The 17,541-nt window shown below is 47.2% G+C and overlaps 1 protein-coding gene across 17 annotated transcripts in view; it reads left to right on the top strand.

The window, feature by feature from the left end:
- ZNF236 (zinc finger protein 236) overlaps positions 1–17,541 on the top strand; it is a 132,082-nt gene that overhangs the window by 66,093 nt on the left and 48,448 nt on the right. For 15 of the 17 annotated variants that reach the window (XR_010836922.1, XR_010836920.1, XR_010836921.1 and 12 more), the window contains 6 exons: positions 1,911–2,014; positions 3,765–4,130; positions 4,861–5,006; positions 5,098–5,338; positions 5,736–5,915; positions 8,665–8,820. Coding sequence is in view for 11 of the 17 variants with exons in the window: in XM_059039731.2 (XP_058895714.1) it covers positions 1,911–2,014; positions 3,765–4,130; positions 4,861–5,006; positions 5,098–5,338; positions 5,736–5,915; positions 8,665–8,820 (1,193 nt within the window). In the remaining 6 variants the exon portion in view is untranslated. Of the gene's footprint in view, positions 1–1,910; positions 2,015–3,764; positions 4,131–4,860; positions 5,007–5,097; positions 5,339–5,735; positions 5,916–8,664; positions 8,821–17,170; positions 17,238–17,541 lie in introns of all 17 variants that reach the window. The other 2 variants (XR_010836923.1, XR_010836924.1) reach the window with 1 other exon arrangement.

Here is a 17,541-nt window from a genome sequence, read left to right as displayed (position 1 = left end):
CAACCGGTCTGTATGGCGCGAGGCTCGATCACACGGGGCGGTGGCCCGAGCGCTGGGGGTCGCGGCCACGTCAGCCGCGAGGCAGTGACTGACGTGCGTCTGGCAGAGTGGCGGGGGGCGGCCGACAGACGGGCTCCAGGGATGAAGGCCAAAGTACAGCGCGCTCCCTTAAAACGTTTGGGGGCTTTTTGTTTGCAGTGCGGGGCTGGGGGCCGGGGGGCGCTCGGCTTTTGCTTCAGGAGGTGGAACTGCTGGGTAAAAGGTAGAGGGTGATTGAGGGAGGAGCTGTCGGGATTTCAAGGCGGGGAATAAGAGAGCCGGCTGCTTCAGAAACCAAACAGGCGTCTTCCTGTCCCTCTGTTGCACAGAGCCCTGCACGGGACGGGAGGGCAGCTGCTAGGCTGGAAGCGCTCCTCGCGTGAGGGCCTCCAGTAACCCCTGCCCTTGTATTCCTGCCGGGCGGGAAGGGGCATGTGCCAGCGAGAGGGACGGGTAGACGGCCGAGGGCAGTGCGCAAGGCCGGGCCCAGCTTGGGCGCAGGGCGAGGTGGCGCTGTGTCCCGGCGGGTGGGGAGGAGGAGCGAGCTCAGAAGATGACGGCGTGACTCCGAGGCCGGGAGTGAGACGCTGGAACCCTCAACTAGGGAGAGGACCCGGCGGTGGCCGCAAGGGAGCCACGCGCCGGCTGTGGGAGGGGCAGGGCCCCAGCGGGAGGCAGGGGTGTGAGTCGTGGGTGAGGGCGTCGTGCTGGGCAGCCCCGTGGGCGTCCTCGCGCCGCTGTGAAGGCCTGCAGCGCGTGGCCGGCGGGTGGTGCTGACGAGCGGCCAGCTGGGCCCGGAGGTGCGCCCCGGGGGTGGGACTGCTGACCGTGCACCACCCCCACCCCACCCCCGCCCCGTGAGGAGGCGAGCGGCAGGTGCTCCTGAGAAGCCCGCTGTGGCCTGGCAGCCGGCCTGCCTTCTCCTCCGTCCTTCACTTAACGGCCGTGCAGGTCTCAGCTGCCCCCACTGCGTACTGGACAGGTGTCCTGGTGAAGCGAGCCAGGACCGGAAACAGCGGAGGAGGCTATGAAGGGAGAGCCTTCCCCTCCCCAGAGACAAGCGCTATCAGCAGTTTCTTCTGTGCGTTTTTTCAGAAATGTCTACCCATACGTCAGCGTTAACTTCTGCAATTCCGGTCTCGGTTTAATTTTTACGTATCGTGGGGTCTCAGACAGCTTTGTCAGTACCCGCCCACCTCTTTCATCCTTCACGGCGACGTCTCGTCTGTCGTGTGGGTGTCCCAGACCCCTGTTGATGACTGCCTGGTTTTCAGCGTGGAATCACTAGGCCAGCGCCGCTGTCCTGTGCTCCGTGTGCGCCTATGTGGGTGCCCGGGGTCAGTGCCGACGGACACGCCCACGGGCCTCCGAGGGCTGCGCCGTTCGCATCCCGCAGCCTCTGAACGCCCGCTCCCAGGCCACACAGCTGGCGGGGGGCGCTCATCGTCAGACTGATGGGAAAGGGACGGCTCGTCGTTTTAACTTGCTCCTTTTAAATTCTGAGTCTGGGGAATATACCTTTTCATGTGGCGTTTGGGTGCGTGTGTTTCTTCTCTACGCTGCCTGTGTGTCGCCTGTTTTTCTCCTGTGATATTTCTTGTCTTACTGCTGATCTCTGAGATTCTCTTTGGTTTCCAAGAAAGTTAGCCTTGTTTTCACTGGTCTTGCAGATTACTTTGTTGTCTTGTGGATTTGTTTATGGTATTATTCATACAGAGTGAAGCTTAAAAGTTTTGTTTTGCTAAGTTTATTCAGTACATAGGCACGCATAACTTTATATGGATAGCTATAAATTTTAAGTCATGAAGTTGTTTGTAAATGCGTATAAAGTTAAAAAGAAAGACACTTAATTGCAAATGTTTTCTGGCTAGGCATGTTCGAATCCACACTGGAGAAAAGCCATATAAATGCGATGAATGTGGGAAGAGTTTCACTGTTAAATCTACCCTAGACTGCCATGTGAAGACTCACACAGGTAAGAACAAATACCTGTACTGGTGGTAGATGCCTTCCGACAGCATTTTATACTTGTTCCTACGTATTTTGCACACATACTTTCAAGATGATAGAAAGCTTAAAAATCAGGAAGAGTGAAGAAATGAATGTAGAAGATTTGTGATTCCCAACGTGGAGAAAGTGATCTCTGACACCAAAGGAAAGGATCTAGGTCTCAGATGTGGCGTTGTAAGTTGTCTCACGCAGAGTTAAATACCTGTGTTAGCGAGATTACCTCTTAGTCTCATTCAGGCCAGAGATTCAGTCTGTTCAGATTTTGTGAAAACGGGGGATTTCACAAGTCTGATTACACTTACCAGGTAGCAATTCTGTTTCTATGGGGGGGAAATCTGATAAAGGAAAACAATTAACATCCACATTTCATGGCCGTTTTCTTCTAATGTGAGGAACTGAAGGTTAATCATCCTAAGTAAAAGGTGCTCAACCTTTGCTTCTTGATCCTGCACGGTGCGCGCTCGTGGGTGAGAAGGCGGGCCATTGGCCTCTGCCCGGCTGGAGTCTGTCCTCACTTGGGAGCCGCTTCTCTGACCCGCCCGTCCCTCATGTGGAAAACGGGGCTAACACGAGTGCCCCCCACCCTCTGGGAGTTTAAATCGCCTAGAAAAGTGAAAGTAGCACCTGGTAAACACGGAGTAAATGTTAGCGTCGTTGGGACGCGTGGGATTATGATTATCAAAGCAATTCACACTCTGAAGTTTAGACCATAAGCCGAATTGACCAAGGGAGTACAAGTGGAATTCCACACAGGCGTAAAGCCCTGTGATTCTTTTCTGATGGGTTCACGTGTGGAACTAAGTAAACAGATACACGAAGTCCTTCAGCTGCCTATTCTGCGGGCCCTTCTTCTGTTGTTCCCTTAGGATCTGTGCTTGATCCTCCCCTGCAGCCCTGGGCGCTGCCGGGGGTCGGGAGGGGCCCGCTTAGCGGCCTTGCGTCCCGGGTCTCGCGTGGTAGCTCACATGGCAGGTGCCGGCGATGCTCGGGACGCCTCCTGTGCACCAAGCCTCCATGTCGGCTCCCGGGTGTCAGGGCTAGGGAGAAAGTCTCTGGGAAGACACCTTCCAGGGCTCCCTCTCAGGTGACTTCTGGGGCCCCGAGCAGTGTGAGGGGAGCAGGCGCCGCCAGTCCCAGGGCGAGTCGCCGAGCGCCCGCCCGTGGGCACAGTCTGTGTCGGTTTCCGGGAGCAGGAGAGGGAGACAGGGACGGGCGGGCTCTCTCCTTGCAGAGACTCCAGGGCAGGGTCGGGGCTCTGATGCCACGCCCAGCCCTGCCTGCCTGGCCTTCTTCCCCCACGCAGCACATGTGTGTTAGAGGACTTGGCACCCCAGGAGCTGGGCACGTGTGCCCGGAGCGCAGTCTGCCAGGCGGCTTCTACCTGTGCTGGCGGCTCGGGCACCCTTTTGTCAGAGGAGAAGACCGGTGAGGCGTGAGCTCACGCTTCGTAAAATCAGGGAGCAGAGCCCGAGATGCAGTGTGGATCCCCGCTCCCGGCAGGGCTCGGTGTGCCTCCATGTCGTGGAAAGACTGAATTCGGATCCTCAACAGTGAACTTCGCTTACTTTTAAGTTTGCCAGCCACCGGCCCTCTGGAGCGAGGGGCCCCGGGGAGCACGGGGGCTGGTGAACGCAGCGCAGTGGCAGCCGGGCCGATGGCCGATGGAGGGGGGGGAGCGCTCGGCCGGCCCACTGACGCTCGGCTCCTCCTCCCAGGTCAGAAGCTCTTCAGCTGCCACGTCTGCAGCAACGCCTTCTCCACCAAGGGAAGCCTGAAGGTCCACATGCGTTTGCACACAGGAGCAAAGCCGTTCAAGTGTCCCCACTGTGAGCTGCGTTTCCGCACGTCCGGGCGGAGGAAGACTCACATGCAGTTTCACTACAAACCGGACCCCAAGAAAGCCAGGAAGCCCGGGCCCCGGGGGCCGCCGGAAGGGCCACAGCCCGTGAGCGCGCCCCCTCCGCCCTCCTCCGACCCCAGCGTGTTCATCATGAACAGCCCCGTGCTGGCGGGGCAGCTGGACCAGAGTCTGCTGCAGCAGGGCCTGCTGGGCCAGGCCGTCCTTCCCGCCTCCGTGTCCGGTGAGTAGGGCTGACGGGCACCAGGGCTGTGCACGCCGGGACGGGCGGCGCGACCTTCAGCCTCAGGACACTGCCCTTCCTGAGGGTCTCCCGCGGGGCCGGGGAGGTCGAAGTCCCGACTTCCAGGCGCAGCTGCCTTTCTAACGTCACTTCCGCATTTCACGCTTCATCTCTTTGTTTAGTTTGATGGGCTTAACCCTACTTCTTTTTTAGTATTCTCACAAATTTGACAGCGAGACGTAATTTATAGCTACCTGAGAACCTTGTTTTTCATATACGAGAGTTATCCAGTTACTCTTGGGTCACACAGTATTTGAAAAGCATTAAGTTTAGTCAGTTGGGTTTTTCGTGCACTCACAAGTAACGTAGCAACTGTTAATAGCTACGGAACATCTTAAGTGGCTTTCTTTCAGTTTCATGACCCGTGGCGCAATTAAAGCATAATAAGACAAAATAATAGCATTGTTTTAAATCTTGGGCTAATCAATGTGATCTCTTTGAGCCTAGTTTCCTGATGTGTCTAAAATGGATAATAATTGTTTTCTGTTTCACATGGTTTGTTTTGTGATGATTAAATTAGATATGTATGTGCCTGTGTAAAGTAAATATTAGTATTTGTTAACGAGGTCATGTCGGTGTGTGTTTAGAACTTCTGTATTTAGAAACCCAGTGTGTTTTTCCTGTTTGGGAAAGTGTCTGGTACGCGGTCATTCCTGTTCTTCCTCTGCAGCTGGTGGCGACTGGACGGTGTCTTTGACAGATGGAAGCCTGGCCACGCTCGAGGGCATACAGTTACAGTTGGCAGCTAACTTGGTCACGCCCAGTGTTCAAATCTCTGGGATCGACGCTTCCAGCATTAATAATATCACGCTACAGGTGCGACGCCCGCCAGGCTTTTCTGTGCTTTCAGATGGTCTGAGTCACACTCAGCGTGAAATTTCCATCACAACAACCTCTGTGCTTTCAGATTGACCCAAGCGTCCTGCAGCAGACGCTACAGCAGGGTAACCTGCTTGCTCCGCAGCCGACCGCGGAGCCCGGCCTGGCCCCGCAGCACAGCTCCCTTCAGACCCCAGACAGTACAGTCCCGGCCAGCGTGGTCCTGCAGCCCATCTCAGGCCTGTCCTTGCAGCCCACGGTGACGTCGGCCAACCTGACCATCGGCGCGCTCTCGGAGCAGGATCCCGCGCTGACCACCAGCAGCAGTGGTGAGGGCTGCCGCTTCGGTTGATTGTGACAGCTGGAGTTTCAGCTCGCTGCTCACAGTCACAGATTTGGTTTGGGGACACTGCTTTCTTTTCTTTATAAAGCTTAACGAATAAATGTCCTAAGAATAAAGTGAGCTTTTCTGACGATAAATGATGTTTAGTCAGTATATGCGCAGAGATGATTGCATTCATGGAACCGGCTTCCTATTTCCTCATAAGGCTGTTTGTTTGTTTGTTTCTAAATCATTTCACATGAAGGAATTAGAGATGACTGATACTGTATTTTGAATCCTTCTCTTTTTAAAGTAACAGTTGCACTAAAATATTTTAATATGAAAAAGGAGGAAATGACTATTTTTTTAAGCCCAGCTTTGTTCTGTTTTATAACGGTGACCAGGGACGCAAGACCTCTCTCAGGTGATGACATCACAAGGCCTGGTGTCCACCTCCAGTGGCCCCCACGAGATCACCCTGACCATTAACAACTCGAGCCTGAGCCAGGTGCTGGCGCAGGCTGCTGGGCCCGCCGCTGCGTCGTCCTCGGGGTCACCGCAGGAAATTACCCTGACCATCTCCGGTTAGTCTTAAAATTTTTTAAATCCTTTCACCTGCAGTTTAGGTAACTCTTTTTTTGTATCTTTTTCCTGCAAGACTGAGCTTTGCCTAAATCCAGTGCCTCAGGAAGTGTCTCTAATTTATGTGAGAAACTCGAGTTTAGTGAGAATGATCATCCTGCAGATCCCCTCTGATACCAGGGATCAAACCTGGTGGTTCCTCATGGCACGTCCAGTTTGAGCCAGTTAGCTTTGTCAGATATATTTTGTTTAGCCAAGAGTAGAAAACCATGGCTTCATAATTCTTACCATGCTCCTTTGAGCTAAAGGAGTTGAATCGGTATAAGTGGTTACACTAGGAGATTACAGACACCTACCCCTCTGACCTTTTCAGAATTCTTCTCAGATTATGTAGAAAATTATGATAGAACATCAAAAACTAGATAAGTGGGTGGAAGACACCCTTTGGCAGCCCAGGCCACCGAGGCTGGCAAGCTGGTCCTCCGCGAGAGTCACCGGCTAACGTGTCCCCTGTCCCAGGCCTGTGATGTCCACGGTCGGTTCTTTCCCTTAGAGAGCATTAATTCTCACAATATGTTCTCATCAGAGTTAGCTTAGAGCATATTTTACAGGTGCGCTTTGCCCACATGACTCTTAGTCATGAGCTCTTCATGTTAACTGAGTGGTTCTTAAAGCAACAATTGTTTTGACCCTTACAGTGCACCAGGTCCTGTTCTAGTAACTTTGACAAATATTAACTCATTTAAGTCTCATAACAACCTTATGAGATTGTTGGTTTTTTAAAAAAAAAAAAAAGAAAGAAAAGAAAAACATTTAGCTGGGGTCAAAATAACCTCCCTGGAGACACGGTATGGCGGCGGCTGGAGCGCTGGGCCGACAGCCGTGTGAGCGGTCAGTGTGGTTACTACCTCTGTTGCCTGAGATTTCTGTAGGAATCATGACTGGAAAAGAAAGAGTAGTTACTGAGAAGAAAACCGGAAGGCTTCTTTCTTAAGGGTGTCTTTATCCCTTTCCGTTTATGTGAGAAGTTTGAGGAACTATTCCTGCATGGAGCTTTGCTTCTCAGTGACACACAGTGGTTTTTAGATGCTAACAGGCAGCAGAAATTAACTTTGAGTTTTATCTGATTCACTAACTTTCTTCTTTTTTGTTTAATATATGTGTATTTATATATCTATATGTATTTGAATTTTAATGTTGGAAACATGGAAGAGTTATTTTCAGAAAGCTGTTTTGTTGATCAGAGTAACTTTTTTTGCCTCATCTCAGTGTTTGAGGGCTTGTGCTGGTCCTATACCAAAAGCACATGATGTGGGGATTCTTGCTTCTAGCTCGGCACGTGTGTTTTTGTGTTTGTGGCTCGTACTTGTGTTTCTCCTGAGTTTTCCTATTATCGATCATTTCGTTATTTTATTGTTAATTTTTAGTGTATTAGGTGACTATGACTGCAATTAAAAATAAAAAAGCATAAAAGGGTTATCCTAGGAGACATCTTTGTCCGTTGATGAAATAAGGGTTGCCCAAACTCTGGGCTTAAGATTTCTTATTCCTGTACTTCTCATTACTGTGTGTAATGAGAATCGGCTGTGGGGACTCCTAACTCAGCATTTTCTTACCCCATTCTGAGAAGTCTAGAAAAACTTTTAATTTGTGGTCATCTGTGGAAAGCATCTAGCTGTGCTATAGAAATGTTCGGTTATTTTGTAGAATGTTCTTTTTTCCATGAATGCACAGAATTATAAATGCTTATGACTGCTAGAATGCAAATGTTACTTCGTTTAAGGTGTACAGACCTTTAGCAATTCATAAGCTGTTTGGAAAAAAGTTAAACATTGGGTAAAAGGTGAGGAGAGTGCTCAGTCGCCCCCAGGTACCTTGTACAGTAAAAGTCCTCTTGCCTGATGTCTTTAGTCTAGTTATTAACAAAAAGCCACATCAAGCAAAGAATCAGAAGAACGATGGCTACACGATTTTGAGCATTTATCCGCAGGTCTTTGAAAGTGGGTCTGCTCTGCTGGTAGGCGTCTGCACGTTTTATTTTGCCCACACTTCCACCCCTGTTACACAGACTCATTCCCCAGTCCTGTTTCTCTAGCGTGGCATGAGGGTGTCGGTGATTATGAAGCTGAGTGCAGCATTCTTTTGTCTTATGGTTTTCACTGAAACAGCTTGGGTTTTTAATTTTCATGTTCCTCTGTTTCCATACTGTCTGATTACATTATACAATTACGCTGTAATGTAGAGGTTACAAGCTACCGAAGCTGACGGAAGCCCGTGTCTCTTGGTGGGAGTACATCACGGCGTGTTTGAGCCTGCTGCGCGCACCCAGAGCGCTGTGGGGCAGTGACCCTCCCGCAGGAGACCTGTAGCGGCCACTGCTGCCGCATGGGAGGCCTTGGTACCCTCCCTCGTGCCCCTCAGTGCTGCAGCCGGGAGTCCACCATGTTTGGAAGTATTTCCAGTTCGGTTTAAGTTTTATTCAACAAGTGTGTAGCTGTAAGTGCCTGAATGCTGGGTTAAAGTAGAACTCTTAAGAAGCACTTAAATACTTTATAGCTTAAAAAGTGTGAACAAATAGTTTCATTTCGGGAAATATATTTCATGGTCTTATTTTCATTTTTTTTCTCTTTAAATAGTACTAAAAATGAAATAGCTTTACTTTCAAAAGGATGTTATTACATGTTTAACATACTTGCCACCATGGGAATTAACGTGTTACTCTCAGATATCACAGTATCCATTTCTATTTAGGTCAAGATCTTATTCAGCACAGTTCTAATGGAAGTAGTGAACTGAACGGAAGCATAAGATTGTCAGCACCTGCAATCAATAATCAATCTACGGGTGCCACCTTGACCATAAGCAATGATCAACTTCTCTCACAGAGTGCAACATTAAATGCTTCAGGTATGCAGCTAATGATCCAGCCACGAGAGGCTTCATAACGTTGCATAGTTATAGGGCTCTGCACCTGGTCAGCGGAGAGAAGTCCCCTGTCTTCTCACGTGACGAGTGTGTCAACTGCATGTTCTAATACGTTTGATGTGATTCTGTGGTGATTAGTGGCTTATGTAATTCTAGGACACAGAACTGTCTCGAGTGTTATTAACCTTTTAAGGTTGTTTCCACCTTCTAAAGAACAAAGGTAAATAATCTTATTCAAATATGCAAGGCATTGTGTATGTCTGCGAGTCACAAAGCTGTCCTCGTGTCACCCAGGCTGAAAGTGCCTCTGGCTCATTACTTTGTTCCCTGCGGTGGGAATTCAGCTGGTGCCACCAGCTGAATGTAGGATGGCAGAATTAAAAGAAGACATCTTACTAAGGTTTTGAAGTATAGGCTTTAATAAAAAATAAAAGAGCTCCAGTAAAATAAGTCACAGCTTCATAAGTAAACATTAACAGTTGAGGATGACATACCTGTTTTCCTTACCTTGTAGAGATTTCATTACTTTCTCAGCCCTCTTTATTTTCCAACTCTGTATATCATTTTTTGAGAAAAAAAATTTAATCTTTAGATATGTTTGTACCCCCAGCTAGACCTTTTTTCGTGCTTAATTGAAATGCTTTCTTAGCCAGTAATTCTTCTATTCACTAAAAGATTGTGGTACATACTGTATGGTAAGAAGTATACTAAATCTGGGTGTGTAATATTCAGCAAGGCAACTACGGTCCCCTTGAATTTTGGATCCTAGAAACGAATGGAGCAGACGTTTATTGAAGAACCCATAAATCAGTGTAGGATTAACGGCAGTAGCGATACATAAAGGGGAGAAGGGCGCCAAGGGAGCACGTCTCCAGGGTGGGGGCTTGACCCGGTCGGGGTGGGGGGTTGACCTGGTCAGGGCGGCCTCCCGAGGCGGGAGCTCTGGCTGTGGGGGGACATTTCTCCCCCGCGAGCAAGGGCTCGATGGAGCTGCCAGTGCTGCAGGGTGGGGACTTGCTGAACTGAAGCAGGCGGTGAGCTGAGGCAGCTGCACACAGTAAGGTTCCACTCAGGTCCCTGAGGGGCTTTCTGTCCACCCCTCCCCTTTGCTAAAGGGTAAACTGACACCCGGCTGGTTAAGAGCCTTGTTGGAATATCACGCGTTGGCGGATCTGGGCAGATCCAAAGTCTGGACTTCTGGCCGATGATTGTTTCCACTGTACCACTGCTCTCCGTGTTTTCCTGTCTCTACTTTGGTCTTAACTCTGTCCCTCCTGCGTTGGTTTGCTTGTTTAATTTGAGGGCTCTAAGAAAATTGTATCCCAGAACTGAATTCTTGTACTTATTATTTTGAAATGAGACTCTTTTTGTTTTGTTTGCAATTAAAGGGAATTTTGTTTTATATTCTAATTGGCTGTGAAAGCTAGTACTTTCAGGTTATAATTTAGCCTGTAATAAGTAAGACATCTACAGTATATCATGTACTACTCAAGTTACATAGCAAACTTGTTTCTGCAGCTGTTTCCCGAAAGTCTTAGTTTGTGTCTTTTTGTAAAGGACTAGACACTGTGTTCTTTCTTATCACCTCTAGGGTTCTGATCACCTCTCCCACATTGCGTGGTACATGGTGCGCGGTGCGTGTTGCAACATGAAGATGTGTCTCTTGTGTTTGGCCCGAATGAGTGGTGTCACGCTCTGGTGGGGGGGTCTCTGTCCTGGAATGTTGGGAGGTCAGGCTCTCCCCACCTCCTGCTTCCCTGAGGAGTAAACTGGCTGTAGGTGGTGGAATCTTACGTCTCCTTGGAAGCCCTGCTTCATGTCTGTAGTGAGTCCTGGGCAAATCGATGGAAAGACAAGGAGAGTTTTAGGTGTTTCCCTTTAAATGGAGGGGTGTTTTACGCTACTTGGTGACCCTGGACGTTCTCTGGTACAGCAGATTACTTAAAGTTGGTGATGTTCTGATCAGAATGGAGAAAGGGATGGAGGGAGAGCCCAGGAACACAGAGGGCTCTGTTCTGGCCACCTGTATTTCTTTAAACCTCTGTCTTCTGTGAGTCAGACATTAGGTGTTCCACCTTGTACATCTGCCTCCACAGATACAGAGTGATGGTCTCACGGGCAGGGGAAGAGCGGTCAGTTGTGTACAGGGCTCCTGTATGCCATGCACTGATGTTTCTTTAAAAACAACACGCATGCCCCTTTCTTCTGATTTAATTTTTTTTTCTCTTTAGACTTATTGTTGTAGAGCCAGCTGAGAACTTCTCTTTCTTCTTCTTTTTTGACGCCACTTTAGCTTAATTTGGTACCTTATTAAAAAATTTTTTTTCAGGAGTTTGATGATATTAGAAAATAAAAGATGTTCTCATGACTAAAGAACATTTGTTTAATAATGTAGTATCAGTTATTATAAATACAGGATTAATTTTATATAAGCAACTCAGTTGTATTACGATCTCATATACCTTTGGCATCTTTGAATAATCCTGAATATAGGAAAAGACTCTTCGTATGCTGAACCACTCGATCCTTGACTCTAAGCAGATGTTTTTAGAGAGGTTTGCGTATTCCACTCTTGCTAGTTATAATTAAGTGGCTGATTTTATCTATATCCTATTGTCAAGAGATTGCATCTTAATGGGCAACATTTATCTTGGAGTCAGTCAGCCCCAGGCCGAGCTTCAGGCCACACCAATAAGAATTGAAATTGAAATGACTTTGAGATTAAACATGCCTCTTCTAAGATGAGCACCAAAATACAAACTTACAGTGTCACCTGGTAAAAGTCACGTTGCAGGCCCTTGATCAGAGCATGGTGACTGTGCGCGTGGCTGCTGTCGTGTGAGCAGGATGTGGTGCGCTGCCAGCTTCTAGGGCAGCTTCTGGGCTCTTTGCGCTTTAGGTGGAAGGAGGCTGTTACCATTTAGGGATTTACAAATAAATCGATGTGCCCCGATGAGTCAGAATTTCACATCCAGAATGAAAGCATGTGCTTTTGTTCAGGTGTGTGATACGGGTTTGAAGGCCATTTCCAGATCCGATCCAGGTAACACCCATGAAAAAGGGTTTTCCTAGAAAATGGGCAAGTATGCTGTAAGTACCGTTTCAGAGGCAGAAAGTTATTATTAGTAGAGACTTGAAATTTAGCGCAGCTTTTTAAGGAATTTAACATTGTCTTTTTGTTCTTACCTGAGTCCCTTTTTTTTTTTTTTGATTTTAGAATACTTTTATTTATTTATTTATTTATTTATTTTTAAACATCTTTATTGGAGTATAATTGCTTTACAATGGTGTGTTAGTTTCTGCTGTATAACAGAGTGAGTCAGCTGTACATATACATATATCCTCATATCCCCTCTCTCTTGTGTCTCCCTCCCACCCTCCCTATCCCACCCCTCTAGGTGGTCACAAAGCACCAAACTGATCTCCCTGGGCTGTGCGGCTGCTTCCCACTAGCTATCTATTTTACATTTGGTAGTGTATATCTGTCCATGCCACTCTCTCACTTCGTCGCAGCTTACCCTTCCCTCCTCCCCGTGTCCTCAGGTCCATTCTCTGCATCTTTCTACCTGTCCTGCTGCTAGGTTCTTCAGAACCTTTTTTTTTTGGTTAAATTCCATATATATGTGTTAGTATACGGTATTTTTTCTCTTTCTGACTTACTTCATTCTGTATGACAGACTCCAGGTCCATCCACCTCACTACAAATAACTCAGTTTCGTTTCTTTTTATGGCTGAGTAATATTCCATTGTATATATGTGCCACATCTTCTTTATCCATTCATCTGTCGATGGACACTTAGGTTGCTTCCATGTCCTGCCTACTGTAAACAGAGCTGCAGTGAACATTGTGGTACAGGACTCTTTTTGAATGACGGTTTTCTCAGGGTATGTGCCCAGTGGTGGGATTGCTGGGTCGTATGGTAGCTCTGTTTGTAGTTTTTTAAGGAATCCCCATACTGTTTGTTGATTTTTTTCATGATGGCCATTCTGAGTGGTGTGAGGTGATACTTCATTATAGTTTTGATTTGCATTTCTCTAATGATTAGTGATGATGAGCATTTTTTCATGTGTTTGTTGGCTGTCTGTATATCTTTGAAGAAATGTCTGTTTAGGTCTTTTGCCCATTTTTTGGATTGGGTTGTTTGTTTTTTTGATATTGAGCTGCATGAGCTGCTTGTAAATTTTGGAGATTAGTCCTTTGTCAGTTGCTTCATTTGCAAATATTTTCTCCCATTCTGAGGGTTGTCTTTTCATCTTGTTTATGGTTTCCTTTGCTGTGAAAAAGCTTTGAAGTTTCATTAGGTCCCATTTGTTTATTTATGTTTTTATTTCCATTTCTCTAGGAGGTGGGTCAATAAGGATCTTGCCGTGATTTATGTCATAGAGTGTTCTGCCTATGTTTTCCTCTAAGAGTTTTATAGTGTCTGGCCTTACGTTTAGGTCTTTAATCCATTTTAAGTTTATTTTTGTGAGGGGAGTGTTCTAATTTCATTCTTTTACATGTAGCTGTCCAGTTTTTGCAGCACCACTTATTGAAGAGGCTGTCTTTTCTCCATTATATATTCTTGCCTCCTTTACCAAAGATGAGGTGACCATATGTGTGTGGGTTTATCTCTGGGCTTCCCATCCTGTTCCAGTGATCTGTATTTCTGTTTTTGTGCCAGTGCCATACTGTCTTGATTACTATAGATTTCTAATATAGTCTGAAGTCAGGGAGCCTGATTCCTCCAGCTCTGTTTTTCTTTCTCAAGATTGCTTTGGCTTCAGGGTCTTTCGTGTTTCCATACAAATTGTGCAGTTTTTTGTTCTAGTTCTGTGAAAAATGCCATCGATAGTTTGATAGGGATTGCACTGAATCTGTAGATTGCTTTGGGTAGTAGAGTCATTTTCACAATGTTGATTCTTCCCATCCAAGAACATGGTATATCTCTCCATCTGTTTGTATCATCTTTAATTTCTTTCATCAGTGTCTTATAGTTTTCTGCATACAGGTCTTTTGTCTCCTTGGGGAGGTTTATTCCAAGGTATTTTATTCTTTTTGTGGCAGTGGTAAATGGGAGTGTTTCCTTAATATCTCTTTCTGATTTTTCATTGTTGGTGTATAGGAATGCCAGAGATTTCTGTGCATTAAGTTTGTATCCTGCAACCTTACCAAATTCATTGATTAGTTCTAGTAGTTTTCTGGTGGTGTCTTTAGGATTTTCCATATATAGTATCATGTCATCGGCAAATAGTGACAGTTTTACTTCTTTTCCAATTTGTATTCCTTTTATTTCTTTTTCTTCTCTGACTGCTGTGGCTAGGACTTCCAAAACTATGTTGAATAAGAGTGGCAAGAGTAGACATCCTTGTCTTGTTCCTGACCCTAGTGGAAATGCTTTCAGTTTTTCACCATTGAGTATGATGCTCGCTGTGGGTTTGTCATATATGGCCTTTATTATGTTGAGGTAGGTTCCCTCTATGCCCATTTTCTGGAGAGTTTTTATCATAAGTGGGTGTTGAATTTTGTCAAAAGCTTTTTCTGCATCTATTGAGATGATCATATGGTTTTTCTCCTTCAGTTTGTTGATATGGTGTATCACGTTGATTTGTATATACTGAAGAAGCCTTGCATTGCTGGGATAAACCCCACTTGATCATAGTGTATGATCCTTTTAGTGTGCTATTGGATTCTGTTTGCTAGTATTTCATGGAGGATTTTTGCATCTGTGTTCATCCGTGATATTGGCCTGTAGTTTTCTTTCTTTGTGACATCTTTGTCTGGTTTTGGTATCAGGGTGATGGTGGCCTCATAGAATGAGTTTGGGAGTGTTCCTCCCTCTGCTATATTTTGGAAGAGTTTGAGAAGGATAGGTGTTAGCTCTTCTCTCAATGTTTGGTAGAATTCGCCTGTGAAGCCATCTTGTACTGGGCTTTTGTTTGTTGGAAGATTTTTAATCACAGTCTCAGTTTCAGTGCTTGTGATTGGTCTGTTCATATTTTCTATTTCTTCCTGGTTCAGTCTCAGAAGGTTGTGCTTTTCTAAGATTTTGTCCATTTCTTCCAGGTTGTCCATTTTATTGGCACACAGTTGCTTGTAGTAATCTCTCATGATCCCTTGTATTTCTGCAGTGTCAGTTGTTACGTCTCCTTTTCCATTTCTAATTCCATTGATTTGAGTCTTCTCCCTTTTTTTCTTGATGAGTCTGGCTAATGGTTTATCAATTTTGTTTATCTTCTCAAAGAACTAGCTTTTAGTTTTATTGATCTTTGCTATTGTTTCCTTGATTTCTTTTTCGTTTATTTCTTTTTTTTTTTTGCGGTGCGCGGGCCTCTCATTGTTGTGGCCCCGCCCGTTGCGGAGCACAGGCTCCGGACGCGCAGGCTCAGCGGCCACGGCTCACGGGCCCAGCCGCTCCGCGGCACGTGGGATCCTTCCGGACCGGGGCACGAACCCGTGTCCCCTGCATCGGCAGGCGGACTCTCAACCACTGCGCCACCAGGGAAGCCCCTTTCGTTTATTTCTGATCTGATCTTTATGATTTCTTTCCTTGTGCTAACTTTGGGGTTTGTTTTGTTCTTCTTTCTCTAATTCCTTTAGGTGTAAGGTTAGGTTGTTTATTTGAGGTGTTTCTTGAGGTAGGATTGTATTGCTACAAACTTCGCTCTTCGAACTGGTTTTGCTGCATCCCGTAGGTTTGGGGTCGCCATGTTTTCATTGTCATCTGAGTCCCTTTTTAAGATAATTTTGATGAATAAATTGAGTTCTGCTTTCAGTGAGAGAAAGATCAATTCTTTGTTTACTCGTCTTTGTGAGGTTATTTTGGCCTCCATTTCTCCTAGAGTTAAGTACAATCAGTTACTTATTTCCCAAGAGCTCAGCAACATTAACGGTCCCCGCCTGTGGGTGCACTTTAAAATCAGACGCTCTTCCCACTCTGCCTGGGGGTGAGGCCAGTCGGGGCATCTTTCCTGTTCCCGCCTCCCCACCTCCTCTCACCACTTTTTTTGTTAATCTCAAGAGAAAAGTGATCTCACACCTTGTCAACTTGTTATGAAACCCTCCAAAATTATCATTAAGTTTTCTTAGAGGCTATGAAGACTTACCCCAACAAAGACTGAAAACAGGGTGGGTTTGATGAACGTACAGAACTTGTTAATCCTTTAAAGGTTACTCTTTTTTTTTGCGTTTACGCGGGCTTCTCACTGTTGTGGCCTCTCCCGTTGCGGGAGGATCTCTTCCCCGCGCCACCGGGGAAGCCCTTAGAGGTTCCTCTTTTTGAGTTAGAGTCATGAAGTGAAGTAGGGCTTAGATGGCTGTGATGTGTCCTAGGGGAATAGAAGACATAAGAAAAGATAAGTGGGAACCAAAAGTAAGAGTCTACAGTCTTCAGTATTGAATCTTAATTTTCCTGTTAAGAGTATTTAATTTGAATTTTAAATATGGCTTCTAGAGCTTCAAGCAGATACTTTCATATGGCTAAGAGCTCTATATTCAACAAATATAATTACAGCTTTTAATTATTTTAATCATTTTATTGCGTGCGTAAGAAAAGTTTTAAACACAGGTTCTTTCCAACCACACTGAGACTCGTTTTGCCTGAGCTCGGATCATCCTTCTTGTGGGAAGTCTCTGGAACTGAGAACGTTATTAAGGGTTGCCTCTCCACGCTGTTTGAGGTGAAACATGAGCTCTGACCTTCCGTGAAGCCCTTCAGTCTTTCCTCTGAACTTCGTGTCGGGGTTCACCTGAGTTAATGAACTCGCAGGCTTCTGTTTTCTCTTGGCATTCCTTGTGCTACACGTCCTGGAACCTTCCACTACGTTAGCCGTCCTCAGAACGTCGCACGTGCTCACTGGTCGGAAGGGGAGGAGATCTGCGGCTCCTTAGCTGCGGGAGTCGTGGTGAGGTCTGGAGTCCTGGTGGCTACTCCAGGGTGAGCCCTGCCCGCTTGTGCTTGTGCTCTCGGCCAGCGTGGCCCTCCCGCCACCGCGCTTCTCTGGGCCCGGCGCCCTGCCGGCCGGCCCCACCCTCTCCTTAGGGGCTCTGATGGGACGGCAGCTCGCGTAGCTGCTCCCCGCCAGGTCCTGCAGGGGCCTTCTTGTTCATCTTCACCCCTCCCGATGGAGTCACACCTGCATGCCTCTGTGAGCGTTCGGGTGTGTGGAGGGGATGCCCGGTGAGGAGGTGGCCCGGGCGCCTCCGCAGATCCACACTCCCCTCCCGTCCTGGCGGCCGGGCACGCGCGCTGTGCAGACGCGAGCGAGGGGGGGCTGGCGAGGTTCTCGGGAGCCACGTGGCTGCTTCAGAGCGGAGACTCCCAGCCTCCTAATGGTTGTACTGCTTTTGAAGGTTCCAGGTGTGTGCAGCACAGTGTGGGACTCCGGGAGTGTGGATCTGTGGAGGACGCCAGTTACAAGTAAGTAGCCTGGTTCCCTGCGCCCGACTCGGGCAGACCCAGGTCTCAGCAGAGGACCGCGGGAGTCTCGTGGTGTTTTGTGTTCAGACCTAATTAGGGACTAGTGTTCGGAATTTCTGCTTTAGGTGTCATCTTGGGGTCACTAGCACCTGGCACGGTGGCTGACGCAAGTGGGTGATTAGTCACATTTGCTAGATGAATGGAAGGACAGCTTGTGAGAATTGTGCGTGTGTGTGTGTGTGTGTGTGTGTGTACACGTGCATGTGCATGTGTGTTATGCTTACAAGTAAAAACGTTAAAACAT

The sequence above is a fragment of the Kogia breviceps genome, chromosome 15 (genome assembly GCF_026419965.1).
Source record: "Kogia breviceps isolate mKogBre1 chromosome 15, mKogBre1 haplotype 1, whole genome shotgun sequence".
In the NCBI taxonomy this organism is placed as follows: domain Eukaryota; kingdom Metazoa; phylum Chordata; class Mammalia; order Artiodactyla; family Physeteridae; genus Kogia; species Kogia breviceps.
The sequence above is the reverse complement of the archived record's forward strand: the minus strand, read 5'-3'. Positions and strand labels throughout refer to the sequence as shown.